At 33.4% G+C, this 16083-nt stretch overlaps 1 protein-coding gene across 3 annotated transcripts in view; it reads right to left on the bottom strand.

The window, feature by feature from the left end:
• LOC132727336 (sodium- and chloride-dependent glycine transporter 1-like) overlaps nt 1-16083 on the bottom strand; it is a 44814-nt gene that overhangs the window by 9883 nt on the left and 18848 nt on the right. For all 3 annotated transcript variants that reach the window (XM_060712772.1, XM_060712771.1, XM_060712773.1), the window contains exons 3-11: nt 14785-14989; nt 6313-6447; nt 5517-5660; nt 4139-4295; nt 3343-3475; nt 2701-2835; nt 1802-1905; nt 1029-1153; nt 104-216 (exon numbers count right to left, since the gene is read on the bottom strand). In XM_060712772.1, coding sequence (XP_060568755.1) covers nt 104-216; nt 1029-1153; nt 1802-1905; nt 2701-2835; nt 3343-3475; nt 4139-4295; nt 5517-5660; nt 6313-6447; nt 14785-14989 — 1251 coding nt within the window. The remainder of the gene's footprint in view (nt 1-103; nt 217-1028; nt 1154-1801; nt 1906-2700; nt 2836-3342; nt 3476-4138; nt 4296-5516; nt 5661-6312; nt 6448-14784; nt 14990-16083) is intronic.

The following is a 16083-nucleotide window of genomic DNA, read 5'->3' as shown; positions in this document are numbered from 1 at the left end:
GATTACAATCTGCAAAGGGAGGTAATCACTATAAGGAGTTTGTGATTTCTGTTTTCAACAGACAAGGTCTTTCTTAACCACAAAAATAAAACGTGATATTTACCTCACTGCCCATGCCTAGAGTGATCATCATAACAAAGAATAATATAGACCATAGTGGAGATATAGGTAATCTTGTGACTACATCTGGATACACTATAAACGCTAGACCAGCCCCTGTAATATACACATTTATAAAACCATCATTATACCATCATTATTGTTAATTTTAATCATTATGAATTTTTTTATTATCTTAAAGCTGCATGCCTCTAGATGAGCTAAACTATTGTAAGAAAATCAAACTGAGAAAACTGTAATGAGATTTTAAAAAAAGTAAAAAAGATTCAAGATAACAGTATTAATTTGCATGTTATATGTTTATACTGATTTTGCAGTAATTGTCACCATATTTTTACTGTTCACTAATGCAGTATGAGCTATTTTGGCACATTCTGACCTCTCTTGATTTTGAATCAAAACATGTGTGATGAGATTGTTTGCTTGATTTTATGGCACACCAACATATTTGGTGCCGAAACAGGAAAGATGATTTTGACTAACCTTGGGTGTTATAACTTCAAAGCAACACCAGGGTGTCAAAACCACCTCACCTGCTGGAGCTAAGAGAGGCATAGACTACAGTTGTTCAAAACCCATTTAGTTGCCTCTTACGATCACACAGGGTTAAATAATGGCTGTGATTCTTATGCCTCTGCCACAAGAGGAAGTTTGAAATGAATGCCTTAACGGTTAATATAATAATGTATTTGCATGATAAACCTTTATCAATCATTATGCGACACTCGATGTACTGATGAGTAGGTTAGGAACCAAACTCAAACTCGCAGCAGCCACTAACAGGTCAGAGGAGTGATCCAAATATTCTTTGAATAATCCAACTAAACGTATCATTTTTTTTCATTTCAAAAACTGAACATTCTAGCTTTTTAATGTATAAATATAAAATAGGGGGAAAGAAATATTACCCTGGTCAACAACATCTTCTATATTCATGTTGAGTTCTTGAGCAAGATATCCTATGATAGCAAATATAACAAAACCCGCAAATAAACTTGTACCTATATTACCAAACGCCACAATTAATGTATCTCTGAAATGAAAATGATGCAAATAATCAGTATATATGATATACAGTGTAACCTCTGTAGAGCGGCCACCTCTATACAACAATTATGTCTTTACAACAAATAATCAGTATATATACAATGTAACCTCTATAGAGAGGCCACCTCTGTAGAGCAATAATCTCTATACAACAAATAATCATTATATACACAGTGTAACTTCTGTCAAGAGGCCCTCTCTATACAGTAATAACCTCTCTACAACAACAATGTTAGATCTTCCAAATCAATTTAACACTTAATTTAACATCTCTTAAGCAGTCTCTCTAAGGAACAAGCAATATCTTTGCCTCTTAAAGGGGTGTTGCTTTCCCAAGGTTGTACTGTATATAGACATATTTGTTATTTTTCTTAATTATATATTTAGTTACACAAACAATGTTAAGGTCATAAAAAACGGTGAATTTCCTGCTTTACTGGTGGATAAAGACATCATATAGTATTGCTTTTTTATATGAAGAATTAAACATGTTACACGTTTATGATATTCAAATTCAATTAAATCTGGAGAAAAAAAGAAACAAAACTTTCTATGAGAAAATCTTGAGTAATATTTTTCAGATTTTTTTTATCAATTTTGGACCAGGCAAAAGTAGCTGTATATGTAAACTTACTTTAGACAGTTATTATGAAACTTGTTATAACTTGATAATGTAATTAGGCCTCCCCAGGCTGGACTTAAAGCGAAGAAAATTTGAGCAGCGGCGTCCGACCACACCTGTAAAATATACATGAAAATATAACATATAAAATTCTGAATAATACATGTATGTAAAAATAGACACGAAAAAATAATGTCCAAATTTGGCTATACATGTATGTTAAATATACATGAAAATATACAATTCTTGATATATATATAAAATATACACGAAAATTCTGGAAATATGAAAATATACATTAAACATTAGAATATATCAGCTCTAAATAAAGAGAAGCTTTATGGCAGGGAATTACATTAAGGACAGTCTCACAGGTCTTAGGAGACAAAAGAAATTACTTCTCAGCCAAATACAGATAAATCCATAATACATTAAAGCCTTTCAATACAGGATGATAAATCAAATGTCATTGTTAATCAAATTTTATACACATTTTATATCTTTTTTCCAATTCCAAACATAGTTTCCTATAATAAAAGTAACGCAGAAAAAGAAAACGTGTCTATTACATTGTGTGTTTTCTCTCAGAATAAATATTTGTTTGCCAAGCTTTCAAGAACTGTAGAAGTAACAATGTTAACTGTAACAGAAACCTTGACACTATTTGAGCCGCGTCATGACAAAACTCACATAATGGGTTTGCGACCAGCATGGATCCAGACCAGCCTACACTTCCACCCAGTCTGATCAGGATCCATGCTGTTAGCTATCAGATTCTCTACTTGTTATAGGGTTTGTAAGTGAACAGCATGAATCCTGATCAGACTGCGCGGATGCGCAGGCTGGTCTGGATCCATGCTGATCGCAAACCCATTATGTTGGTTTTGTCATGACGCGGCTCACATACAAACCTTGGCATTTCCAAGCTTTTCAAATCTAGGGGTGATATAATACATGATCCCTTGCTTGGCACCCGGGAGCGTGACCCCACGGAAAAATAAGATAAATAATACAACATACGGGAACAATGCTGTAAAATAAACCACCTGAAATTATACAAAAATAAAATGTTATCTCTGAACTTTCATACACTTATTATGTCACTTTAAAGAGAAATTACAAGACAAAACCTAGGAGATCAGATAAAAAACTCCCACCCCAACTTCTTTTTACTGACATTATAACCAAATTTAATGTATTTTTAGTAAATTGGAACAATACCGCAACGTTATTTTCTCAAAAAAAGATATTTCTGAAAAAAAGCATTAAGTTCTTGAATGTATTTTTCTTTTTACTGAAATTACACTTTTAGTAATTTGGAAAAATATCATAAAGTTATTTTCTGGAAAAAGTCATTTCTGAAAAAAGTATTAAGTTCTAGAATGTATTTTTCTGATAATATTTAATGCCAAAAGGGATTACACAGAAAAAGAAGAAGATAATCACTTCAACTGAATACATTGATTTCTTTTTGTCTGACAGCTTATCAATATAATGAAGGGGTCAAAAAGCAATCTCTTACTAACCTAAGCATAATGTTATGAAATAAATACCTTTCCAGAAGATTTCACTCCTTTAGAAAGAGCTAGAAAGGTCAATGTCCAGGCTGCGGCCAGACATAGTAAGATAGGCCACTGAGGCATTCCCATATGTTCTATACCGTCCGACATGTTTAATACACCACGTCTGAAATATAACACAAAACATTGACTTCACATATGTGTTAGTTTTTCGCTATATTATTTACCACCTGGTTACAATATACCAGTATGCACAATACAATGTATATGTACATACATTACCTGAAACAGAAGATTTATCATACACTTGACATCGAAAATGCCTATGTCAAGTTCTTTTGTTACCATTCATCAATCAAATTAATATCTTTATTTTTTGGGGTTGGGTTTTAAACAACAAAGCACCAACAAAGAAAAGGTCATAGGGTAACTTTTCAGCTTTACTGGTGGAGAAAGACCTCAGGTGTCCGTCAATAAATTATTTGAGGCACAAACAAGCACTTTCAAGTAGAAAAACCGATGTCCTGTAAAATAGCTGTATAGCTTCCTCACATGATGAAAGAATCCTTTGCTTGATTCAAACCCACTGCATTGAGGGACAAGTGGCTTGAAGTCCTAAACCACTCAGCTACAGACACCCCAAAAAAACATATTTTTCTTAAAATTATCTCTCTGGTAGAATATCATAATTACATGATATTTCACACCAAAATACAACTAAACATTTAAATAAAATAAATATCCACCCCCACCCCCCCTTTCAAATTATTGATTGCAAGAATAATATTCATAATTGTCACCATAGTTACTCTAACTCAACCATACTTACTCAAAATAATCCTGAGCAGGGGCATGTTTGGTGACATTTTTCACCAGTTGTGCGATATTGTTTGCTATGGCAGCAGATTCATTATAACAAACCGTCTTATAGTATATACTTCCGTTTGTTTGCTGGCACTCGTCCGCATCCAGGTAACTAAAACATGCTGAAAAATAAAATTTACGTCATCATGATGAACAAATCATGAAATGTCAAAGATAAAGAATATCAGTATATTATGCTTATCACAAAGTAAAAACTGTTGATAAAATCTACATAAAGTAAACTTTTAATGGAAAAGACAACTTGTGTAAAACTTGAACTATGTCAGTACATAGTGAAATATATATGCCCTTATTTTTGTAAAACAATGTTTGTTTCTTTCTGTTTTTCTGTCGTTATTTTTGGTTCTTTTTTTTTACCAATTTTTACAACTTTATTTTTTTGGTCATATCTCAACAGTCAATCTGCGTAACAGGCTCTCCTGGATAACTAACCAGTTAAATTACCACTTCCTTTGACACTGACATCGAGTAACTAAAATTAACATTCAACTCCATCAAATTAATTTATAGTTTAATTTATAAACACAATGATTTGGATTGATTAAATAAGAATCTTTATACTTGTATGTTAATTACTTCAGGTAAAAACAGTTATGTACAAAAAATTTAAAACATGAATTGTTGTTTATCTTTAAAACATGAAACATTCATTCTTCAAAAATTCTTTTAAACAATAGATTTTCTTTTGGTATGCCTTTGCAAGCTATCAAAATCATATAAACATCCACAAACTTCGCAAGCTTTTATAGAATAATTCAAAAGGGAAGTAATTCAGGAGGTTCTAATCTTTTATCAAGGGAGAGAATCACTTTAATCTTTATTTCCAAGATGTCACACCCCACTGAAATAAAACAAGACATATTTTCATCAGCTTAACATGAAATCTTTTCATTGCAAGTAGGGATTATCCCAATTCGTTAAAGAGCATGACTCAGACTGCATAAAGACCACTTGTAACAAGAAGCATTATGGTACTGTACTCATTAAGATGGGAAAATGATCTTTGGACAGAAAAGGAAATAAATTATGAACTGAAGGAGGGTATTTTACTACCTGAAAGGAGGGTAACTTAATACCTGAAATAAGATAACTTATCATCTGAAAGGGAGGTAACTTATCACCAGAAAGGGAGGTGACTTATCATCTGTTAGGGAGGTAACTTATCATTTGAATGACAAGTAACTTATCATCTGAAAGGGAGATAACTTATCATCTGAAAGGGAGGTAACTTATCATCAGAAAGGGAGGTGACTTATCTGAAAGGGAGGTAACTAATCACCTGAAAGGGAGGTAACTGATCATCAGAAAGGAAGGTAACTTACTGCTTGAGGCCCATGGTTCATGACATCTTTCCCACAACAATTCTGCTCGGAATGACATAAACAGATACAATATACACCAGGCAATGATTACAGTGTAGTAAAGGGAGACAATTGCTGATATAAATATCATCCCATAACCAAGACCTGCAAATAAACAAACACTAGTTATCTACCTTATTTCAATTAATTCATAACAACTTTATTCTTAATTACCCTTATTAAATGCTTTGTTCAATACTATGAAATAAGCTTGATAGAAATTCTTTTTTTTTTCATTGTAAGAACTGAATATGTTAATTGAAAAAAAAAAATTATTATTGAATTGAAAAGGTGGTCTTTTGATTTCAAAGGTTGTCAATTTCTTTGTTTGATTTGGGTTTTACGTCACACCGACACAGTATAAGTCATTTGGTGACGTTCCAGCTTTACTGGTGGAGGAAGACCTCAGGTGCCCCTCCGTGCATTTTTTCAGGCACGAACGGGCACCTGTGTAGAACCACCGACGTTCCATAAGCAAGCTGGATAGCTTCCTCACATGAAAGTATCAAAAGTCCCTGTTGGGATTCGAACCCACAGCAGTGAGGGGCCAGTGGTTTGTAGTCAACGACCTTAAATTAGAAAGAGAAATAATAGCCAACTTTGCAGATGGCATATATACATGTGCATCAAATTTGTTTAAATTTTACTCACAATTACAAGCAGACAAGTTGAATTTTCAATCTTTGGTGGACGGACCTTTCATTAAGAACATTATAATAAATAGATATATTTATAAATGATAACAAAAATTACTCACCATGAAAGAGAGGACAAAACCTTCCAAAGACAACGGCGGGTCCAAGACCAGCAAACTGACCTAATGACAGCTCCAAAAACATGAGAGGTAACCCGAGTAAAAATAACATCAGTACAAATGGAAAAACAAATGCACCTGAAATGAAATAAACTAGAAATGTGTCATCATGCCACGGATGCCCCCGCATGCAGCCAAAATTTCAGATGTTATAATATTTAGTTCCAAATTTGTTTGCACAAATAATTTTTTTCATTTTAAGTTCAAAGCCCTTAAAACTTTTCAATGTTAACACAAACCATTTTCATACAATGTTCAAGGCACTGAAATTATTCAGTCTAAACCTTTTGAAAATAGCATATTTCATATTTGTAGCCAAAATAATGGGCATTGGCTACATACATTTCAGTGCTGAAACTGAAAGTTCAAAATTTTTACAACATTCAAGAAAGATAAGTTTGTCCAAAATCATTGAACCACGACCAAATTCAAACTTAAACTGCTTATTCCTAAGATGTATCTATATTATTTTCAAAGTGAAAGGGACATAACTCTGCCAAAAAGTCATCGAACCATGACCAAATTCAAACTTGACCTGCCCATTCCTTTGACATATCCATATGTCAAATTTGAGTAGTTGGGTAGATAATGAACAGAAACTGTAAATTTCATATTATTTTCAAAGTGAAAGGGGCATAACTCTGCCAAAAATCATTGAACCATGACCAAATTCCAACTTGGCCTGGGCATTCCAAAAATATATCCATATGTCAAATTTGAGTTGAATGTGTTGTACCATCGGGGAGATAATAAACAGAAACTGAAAATTTCATATTATTTTCAAAGTGAAAGGGGCATAACTCTGCCAAAAATCATTGAACCATAACCAACTTTGAACTTGACTTGCGCATTCCTGTGATGTATCCATATGTCAAGTTTGAGTTAAAAGTGTTGTACCATTGGGGAGATAATGACCGGAAACTGAAAATTTCATATTATTTCCAAAGTGAAAGGGGCATAACTCTGCCAAAAATCATTGAACCATGACCAAATTCGAACTTAACCTGTATTTTCTCATGACATATCCATATGTCAAGTTTGAGTTGAATGTGTTGTACTGTTGGGGAGATAATGAACGGAAACTGAAAATTTCATATTATTTTCAAAGTAAAAGGGGCATAACTCTGCCAAAAATCATCGAACCATGACCAAATTCGAACTTGACCTGTATTTTCTCATGACATATCCATATGTCAAGTTTGAGTTGAATGTGTTGTACCATTGGGGAGATAATGAACGGAAACTGAAAATTTCATATTATTTTAAAGTAAAAGGGGCATAACTCTGCCAAAAATCATCGAACCATGACCAAATTGGAACTTGACCTGTATTTTCTCACGACATATCCATATGTCAAATTTGAGTTGAATGTGTGCAACCCTTACTAAGATAATAAACGGAAACTGATGATGACGGAATGACAGAATGACGGAATGACGGAAGGACGGAACAGGGTAACACTATATGCCCCGGCCATTACATGGCAGGGGCATAAAAATTTCATATGTATAATTGATCAGTGTCTAGAATAATTTTTCATAATCTTAAAGGTTATGAAGCTATATTGCAATGACTTAACCAATTTCAACATTTTGTCAAAATGAATAGCGCATGCAAACATGTTAAAGTAGCAGCATGACTGAGTGGTAAATGCGTCGGACTAGAAATCTAAAGATCGCTAGCCACATGGGTTCAAACCAAGCCAGAGGCAAGTTATTAGAACTTTTCACTCATTACTCAATACAGCTTGGTTCCAGGAATGGATTCTCAAGTGTGTCTAAAGGAGAAAATGATTCGCAGAAAATGACTCAAACCACTCAATCAAAGCCTGTATGTAATAAACAAAAGCTACTTTTTTCATTTTATTTATGTAATGAAAAAAGACAATTCGGTAACTTAAATAATACTATATTTAAGACATTATCAAGTGGTTTTAATCATAAATAAAGCTACTATAGAAAAATAAAGTCCTTGTTGAAGAGGAATGGATAGAAAACTTAGGGACTGCAAAAATCACTATTTAAGGACATGGAACAGCATTTTAACACAGTCGAAACTGAAGCTGGAGTTGTTTTTTTTTGTAGAGAAAATATTAATAAATTAATATAGGTAATGGAATCCTATAAAAAAAAAGAGTAAAGGTTATATCAAACAATTTTATACAAAAATGCCCTTGACAAACTGAAAGTTTATCAATGATCTCAACATAGTTATAAATAATACTTGACTTTTTTCTATGAATTTCCCATATCTAACACAAACCTATTGAGTGGATATACAACTTCTAATGGCTCGTGTGTGTGTTTGGTACAACTTCCTTGATAATACATAGATACAAGTGGACTTATAAATGTCAATGAGTATATTATGTGTTATAACTGGCTCATTGGTAAAAAAAAGTTTTTAAGTTTTTTTTTCTTTTTTTTTTATGAAAAAGATACACTTCCTTACACCAAAGAGCTTCCTTTTTTAATTGAGTTCAATAATCAACACTGTATTATAGGATAAAGAAAGATGGCTGAACAAACAATTTGGACCAGAATAATACAAGTTGGACCAGTTTATATGCCGACTTCCACTCCACTTACATTGTGAACCCTTACCATGCTTTTAGATCCTAAAATGGAGTTATCTTCCTTTCAATATGGAAAAAAAACCCCCAAAACATTCATTATTTCTATGGAAATTTTTCAAAATATGTACTGATTGAATGGGAAACAGTGCAGACCATGATCAGATGGCACAACCGTTTGATCTTGGTCTGCACTAGTTGTGGCTGGGTAGAAGCTGTTGCCACCAGCAGGCTTAGAATAAATGTCAAATTGCCACAAACCAGCCTCATTAGTAAAGAACAAATTCAGGCACCCTCCATTCATCTTTAGATATAAACAAGAGTACCACAGTATAAAAACTTCAATGTATGGAAAAACACTGGGGACATTTATATATATGTACTCAAACAAAACATATTTATACAGAAGTAGGTAATTGATCGCCTATTTAAACAGGTTTTTTTCTTAACAAAAGATAAGTAAATAAAGACTTAATGCTTTTTTACATGCTCCAGCAAATTTTACAGTGTATAATATTTTCAAATTTTACCATGAAACCAGTTATAATGCCCTGGCAATGCCAACAGCCTGACTGCATTAATAATTATTTAGGCTGGCATGGCCTGGCGGTAAAGATAAGTAACCAATGCTACAAAGCTTATAGACACACTCTTGAATCCTTTTCTGGAACCAACCAATACTGAGCAATGAGTGTGAAGTTTCTTCTCAAGGAAACAACAGCCAGCCCATTACTGGGTTTTGAACCCACAAGGAAAGCGATCCTTGCTAGTCTGACCCATTAACCATTCAGCCATGCTGACACTTGCTACACAGTTTAATAGCTAGAATAGTTACAGTGGCCTGATTCTTTACTGGTGGCAAATACTCTACACAACCAAAAACTTTAAAACAATCAAAATGGAAATACAGGCCTGCCTCACTCGACTGGTAGCAAGGAAAGTTCAACATTACATTTAACTAGTGGCAATTGGGTATCACCATTAAACATTTAAGGAACTCCACTGAGGTCCAGTAGAGTAAAATCATAAAATTTGAAGTACTGGTGCACTTAAAAACAAAGATATTCAATAAATATTTTAGAAATATACGCAGAATAAATTGAAAATCTTATTTTCTGCTATTTAAGCCCAATTTGAGTATAAACAGTTGCAATGATTTTCAATTTTGGATCATTTATCACAATAAGAATTATCATTTTAGAAAAACAAAGTAAACGACTGGTCCCAAATTTTGCACACAAGATATTGGTCTAGACCTACATCAAACCGAACATTAATCTTCAGTCCCATCATGTTAAAAAACCTCGGTGGAGTCCCTTTAAGAGTTTATGCGGATAAGTAAATAAATTGACAAAATCTAAAAAAAAATAATATGCAAGTAATAACAAAATAATAAACAAATTGTTTACGCAAAATTTGCTATTGATTTAGTTCTGGCCTTTGTATATTAAAGATTTTTTTTTTATTTCAAGATTTCGACATGTTTGCGTATTTTATGTTAAGCAAATAAAGTCACGACAGACTGGTAATAATCTGTATAACATATCAGCAGACTTTTTATGTTGAAATACATGAATAGAGCCACAGTCTGTCCAAATTCAATGTCAGGTGAACACGTAGCTGATTTTAAATGAAGCGTTAACAGATTTATGAATATATTACAAAAACTGTATTTTGAAATATAAAATAAATATAACAAACAACTTTACTTCTGAAAAGACTTATTTTTTTTTATCTTTGTTACATTTTCAATTGTTTATTTACCTACCTGCACATTAATTTCGGTCAAATATATCTTCATTTCTAACAGGCATTTCAAGCAAAAACTTATAAATGTTCATGTCAAAAACTGACAACATAAACAAGCATAATATTTCCAAATAAACATTATTTCTTTTCATGACTGACTTGTTCATATTTCATAAACAAAGTTTGTTTTTCTTTCTCAAAATATGATTTATTTGTGGTAATATGTAGATGATCAGATATAAAAAAATATATACCAATTATAGGATTTCAACACTTTTATTATTACTTTATAGATGAGGAACTTGTGAAAATTACTTTAAAGGATATATGCTTCAGTTTTCATATCATATATAAATATATAGACAGAAAGAAACCTGCTTGGTAGAATTTATTAAAACTTTGAAGGATCCTAGAATATGGGAAAATACTTTAAGCAGATAAAAATTAGTGGAATGTCAATCTAGTTTTTGAGTTATCTGCCCTTGAAAATTTCAATTTCAATTTAATGTCACATCAACACGATACAAGTGATATGGTGATGATTGTGGAGGAAAACCTGTGATGCCTGTTAGTGGATTATTTCAGGTACAAGCAGGCAAACAATGCAAAGTCCCTTAAGTGAGGGGTGAACCCACAGCTGTGAGGGACAAGTGATTTGACGTTGGCATCCATAACCATAAGGCCGAGGAGTCTGCAGGATAAAATAATCACAATACTGTGCATATATTCCAGACCGAACACATTCAAACACAACCAATAACTAACTATATTTTCAGAATCAAACAGAAACAAGCATAAAACGTTTGCGTCAATTAGAATTGGAAATACATTTTCGAGACATGGAAAAATCCGAGATGAAAAGCCTTTCTTAAGCTGACTATGGAGATATTGATTTATACAAAACTGTTTCGACGTTCCGAAGAGAATGTCAATGCGGATCTATTACATAATACATCTGTCAGACATACGTGTCATACAAGATGAAAACACTGCTATATCATTCTGCTGATAATAAATTTTCGAACGGTCATAGCGTCACCTTAATGCAGTAACGGGTTAACTCCTACTGAAATTTTATAGGAGTTAACACGTTACTGCACTAACTTGACGATATTAAGGCAACCACCAATCTTTGAATCATGCGATGTTTTTTCAGAGAATTTTATACCACTACTGTATGGTAACGGATCTTGTTATTTAGGAATGATTACTCAATAACATCTTATAGACATAAAGATAACGCTAATGACGTAAAAGGATAAAATTGTTTTATTGTTGTTTAAGTATAGCCTGTGTCTAGTTTACCATTCCCAGACTACAGTGTAACGTAGACGAAACCTGTCATGAATGTGGAACTCACTCCATTGTTAACTATTTCTTTACAAAAACAAGGGCATAAGACAGCTTGCTCGACTTATCTTAGAACTCGACAGTAAGAAAAGGGGGCATAACTCTGTAAAAAGGTAACTCAGAGTTATGGGACCTGTGCCCGTCATGCAAGATAATCACAGAGATCCAGTAAGTAAAGTTTCAACCCATTCTCTTCAGCAGTTTTGGAGATACGAACTTGCAAGCAAAAACTCTGAAACCGACACCAATGGAGTACAATAGCCACTCCAATTTTTGGAAAAAGAAATAAAACAGTCAACTGTATAATATTTATTAATCAGCACTAATGGTTCTATACTTGCTACAACAGAGCATTAATGCCCCTGACACTGAAAGAAGTAACCTTTTAAATCCAGTTTTCTTATTACTGGTCATGTCCTGGCTGAAACCTGAAACTGTCCATTGCTAATTATCAGATGTTATAACTTATGAACCTGTAGGTCTAAAAACCATCTGTAAAACTCAACTTCTAACACAATGCTTAGACATTGTTCTTCATTACAATTGTATTTTCTCATTTGCACAATTTATAACTAGACATTCTGCCAACTTTATGCCAATTCCTCACACAAAATGCTTTCATTGAATCAATAAACAAGATATTTGGGAAGTTGCTGTTGGAAAATGAATTTTCTAACCAGTTCTCGAATGACTGAACAGTTATAGATATGCTATGGTTTGAAAAAAAAGAGACCTGAGCTTAAAGTTTGAAAAAGGGACTGGTTTGTATACTGGCTTAAAGAATTGACCAAGACTTTACATTTAACAGTGAAATTTATAAGGCAGAAAATTTATGTTAGCAAAACTGTTGTGTGGAGACAAATTTGGAAAATATTGCAAATTGTTTGCTGTACAAAATAAAAGCATAACAAATTGAGTAGCTAGAATCAGCACAGCTTCTAACCTGACCTTTCTGCACTGTGAATGTGTACAGTAAATTAATGGTCAAAACCATTCAACAATTTCTTGATGAAAAGCAAGTTTTAATACCTGGAGCACATGTATAAAGGTCATTTCATTTTTCTTTTAACATTTTTATCCCCCCTCACATTATTAACCTTAATCTTCTGGTAGATTACAATGACAAAGGCATCATGGTTTGTCTTTTTTACCATAATTATTTTAGTAAGTAAACTTGTTTTAACCAGATCCAGTGAATTTTGGCTATATATTTATACCACAATGGCCTTAAACAACAACAAAAAACTCTAAACTTGAGAAGGATATTGCATCATTCTGTACTACGCCATAAACATAACCTCTGTTTGACATTATAAAATATTTTATATCTCCTAAACACGGCGTTAATCTTTCTCTACCTTGACAAACGTGACAAACGACTTTTTGCCCACCTTTTCTGTCCGCTTTTTGGCAAACTGCATATATTTACTTTAAGTGTTATCTCTTTAAAATCATTTTTAACGACCAACTTTTAAGTATGAATGAAATATTTTTGTACGATCAGAATGAATCAGACTGAGGTTTAGATAAGAATGTATTGAACGATTGATCAATATTTCAACGCTCCCTATAATAACATGCTTCTTTGGATCGGTTCAAATGATAAATCAGAAAATTTTATGACAGTTATTTATCATTTTTAGGCATCTTTCTCTTGAAAAAAGTCACTCGCCAAGATTTTTAAAGATAGGTTTTGAGGGACTTGGAAGATTCATTGAAATGTAGCCAACCGTAACAGAATCACATTTATGTTTCATCGATGACTGATATTACTGAATAGATGACCGTTTACATGACCAAATTATCATTTTGTCTCACAGTCTAACAATACAAAATAACTGGAACATTAAAAGTCACGTATGCGATACCAAGAACAATTGAGTAAAAATAATCGCCGAATTTTAAGATGATTCTTATCTATCTACACTCTAGTTCAAGAATGTGGAATCAAGTTCCTACAGACTGTATGTAACTTGTATTTACCTTATAGCAGACTAGTTTCTAGACTTCACAAACATGACCTTTTTAAATGACATGTCTGAGGTCTGTACAATTTAGGAACTTTTCAGCTCAAAGTCACAAGCAAAAGACTGCTAAGAACTATTTTGAGACGGCACCTCTAAAATAAAAGCAACAAAGGTAACCCAAGGTTATTTGTCACAAGTTCACTTCATTTGTGATTCATGTAGGTAGCCGAATCGGCATCTTTTGGTTCTGATGATTTAGTAAAAGACGACTTCTAGATATCCAGGTCAAGGCTTGAAACAGCGGTCAAGGGTCATATTTTGAAATTCATTCAACTTTTCTTTCATCTTTTGTCCAAACAAAATAAACAGTGAATATAGAAAATAACAGTTAAGTCAAGGAGTCAATTTGAATAGCACACTTAACAATAGGACGGTGTCTCTTTACACAATAAATTATTCGCTCAATGAAAGTGTTTGACAAAAGGAAGAAAGTGTTTGCCTATAACAATGGGAATTAGTTTGAAAAACTTACTGCAGAAGATGAGATAAAAAGAAATTTTAAACTAGTTAAAAAATAATTTGGGGTATATTTGACTATTCGAGGTCTATTCAGGCACATTTGGACACTGGCATTTTACAAAAACTAAAGTAGGGTCAGTTTAATGGAATGTTTTTTTTTTATATAACACTTAATTCTTTAACCAGTCTCATTTTTCATGTGACCTTAGACCAATCTACACACATCTGTATCAAATAAAGCCCAAGTGTCTAACCTACCTCCACCATTACTGTATGCAAGATATGGAAATCTCCACACGTTCCCTAGACCGACCGAGTACCCCAGTAATGACATCAGGAAGTCGAACCTGCCACCCCAGTTACCACGGTCCGGCACATCTGTAACGTTGCCAACCAGGTCGTCATCAAGGGGTGTCAATACAGCTGTACTTGAAACATCTTGGACAAGACTCTCATTCGGATTCTAAAAATATAAATACATGTAACGGAACATTAATATCATCGGATAATAAGGTCCGAGTACAACAAATAGGAAATATAAATTTAAACAAAACATCACATTATTAGAATATGTGGTACATCAGCAACAACCAAGGAAACTTTCCTCTACAGACTCAAGGGCAAAATTACATATTTAGGACAGAAGACAAACCAGTGCATAAAAAATCCAAGGTTGCTTCAGAAAACATTGAAAAATACAGGCAAAACATTTACAACTGATTGCGATGTAAAAGCAAATCTCTGGCCAAAATCCAACCAAAAAATTCAAGCTAACGCAGCAAAAAATACTTTGCAACAGAACTATTTGAGCCGTGTCATGACAAAACCAACATAATGGGTTTGCGACCAGCATTGATCCAGACCAGCCTGCGCATCCGCGCAGTCTGATCAGGATCCATGCTGTTCGCTATCAGTTTCTCTACTTGTTATAGAGTTGTAAGCGAACAGCATGGATCCTGATCAGACTGCGCGGATGAGGCTGGTCTGGATCCATGCTGGTCGCAAACGCATTATGTTGGTTTTGTCATGTTGCGGCTCAAATACTTTGCAACAGAACTATTTGTATATCAATCAAGTATTTGATATGACAGAAAGTGAAACAATGAGAGTGACAATAATGTTATATATAACAAGGTACAAGGTCATTTTTTTCAACTCTTATTATTTCATCAAAAGATACTTGTTTCAAGACCTAGACAAAACATTTCCGTCCAAGATTCCTCAACAAAGACAACCCTGACAGTTTATAAATAGGAATGACATCGCAAAAAATGACACGCCATGGCAACAGGTGAAATAACTACATTCATTTCTTTTTTATAACTGGTGTTTAAAATAAGTCACAAGTTGTAAATATTGTATGTTTTAATTACGACGAGTAATAAATTTCGCATTTCACACGTTCACGAGCACAATTTATTACCTGCACATGAAACATTGCATCATGGGATAGGAATGAACTAAAAATTAGGTGAAAATGACTTTAGACATGCTTACAGGGGTAATAAAACATAAATTTATAACATTGAAAACCCAATGTTCCCTTGTAAGTGTAGA

Source organism: Ruditapes philippinarum, unplaced genomic scaffold (assembly GCF_026571515.1).
Source record: "Ruditapes philippinarum isolate M1 unplaced genomic scaffold, ASM2657151v2 ctg9691_1_1_1_1, whole genome shotgun sequence".
Lineage (NCBI taxonomy): Eukaryota > Metazoa > Mollusca > Bivalvia > Venerida > Veneridae > Ruditapes > Ruditapes philippinarum.
The sequence above is the reverse complement of the archived record's forward strand: the minus strand, read 5'-3'. Positions and strand labels throughout refer to the sequence as shown.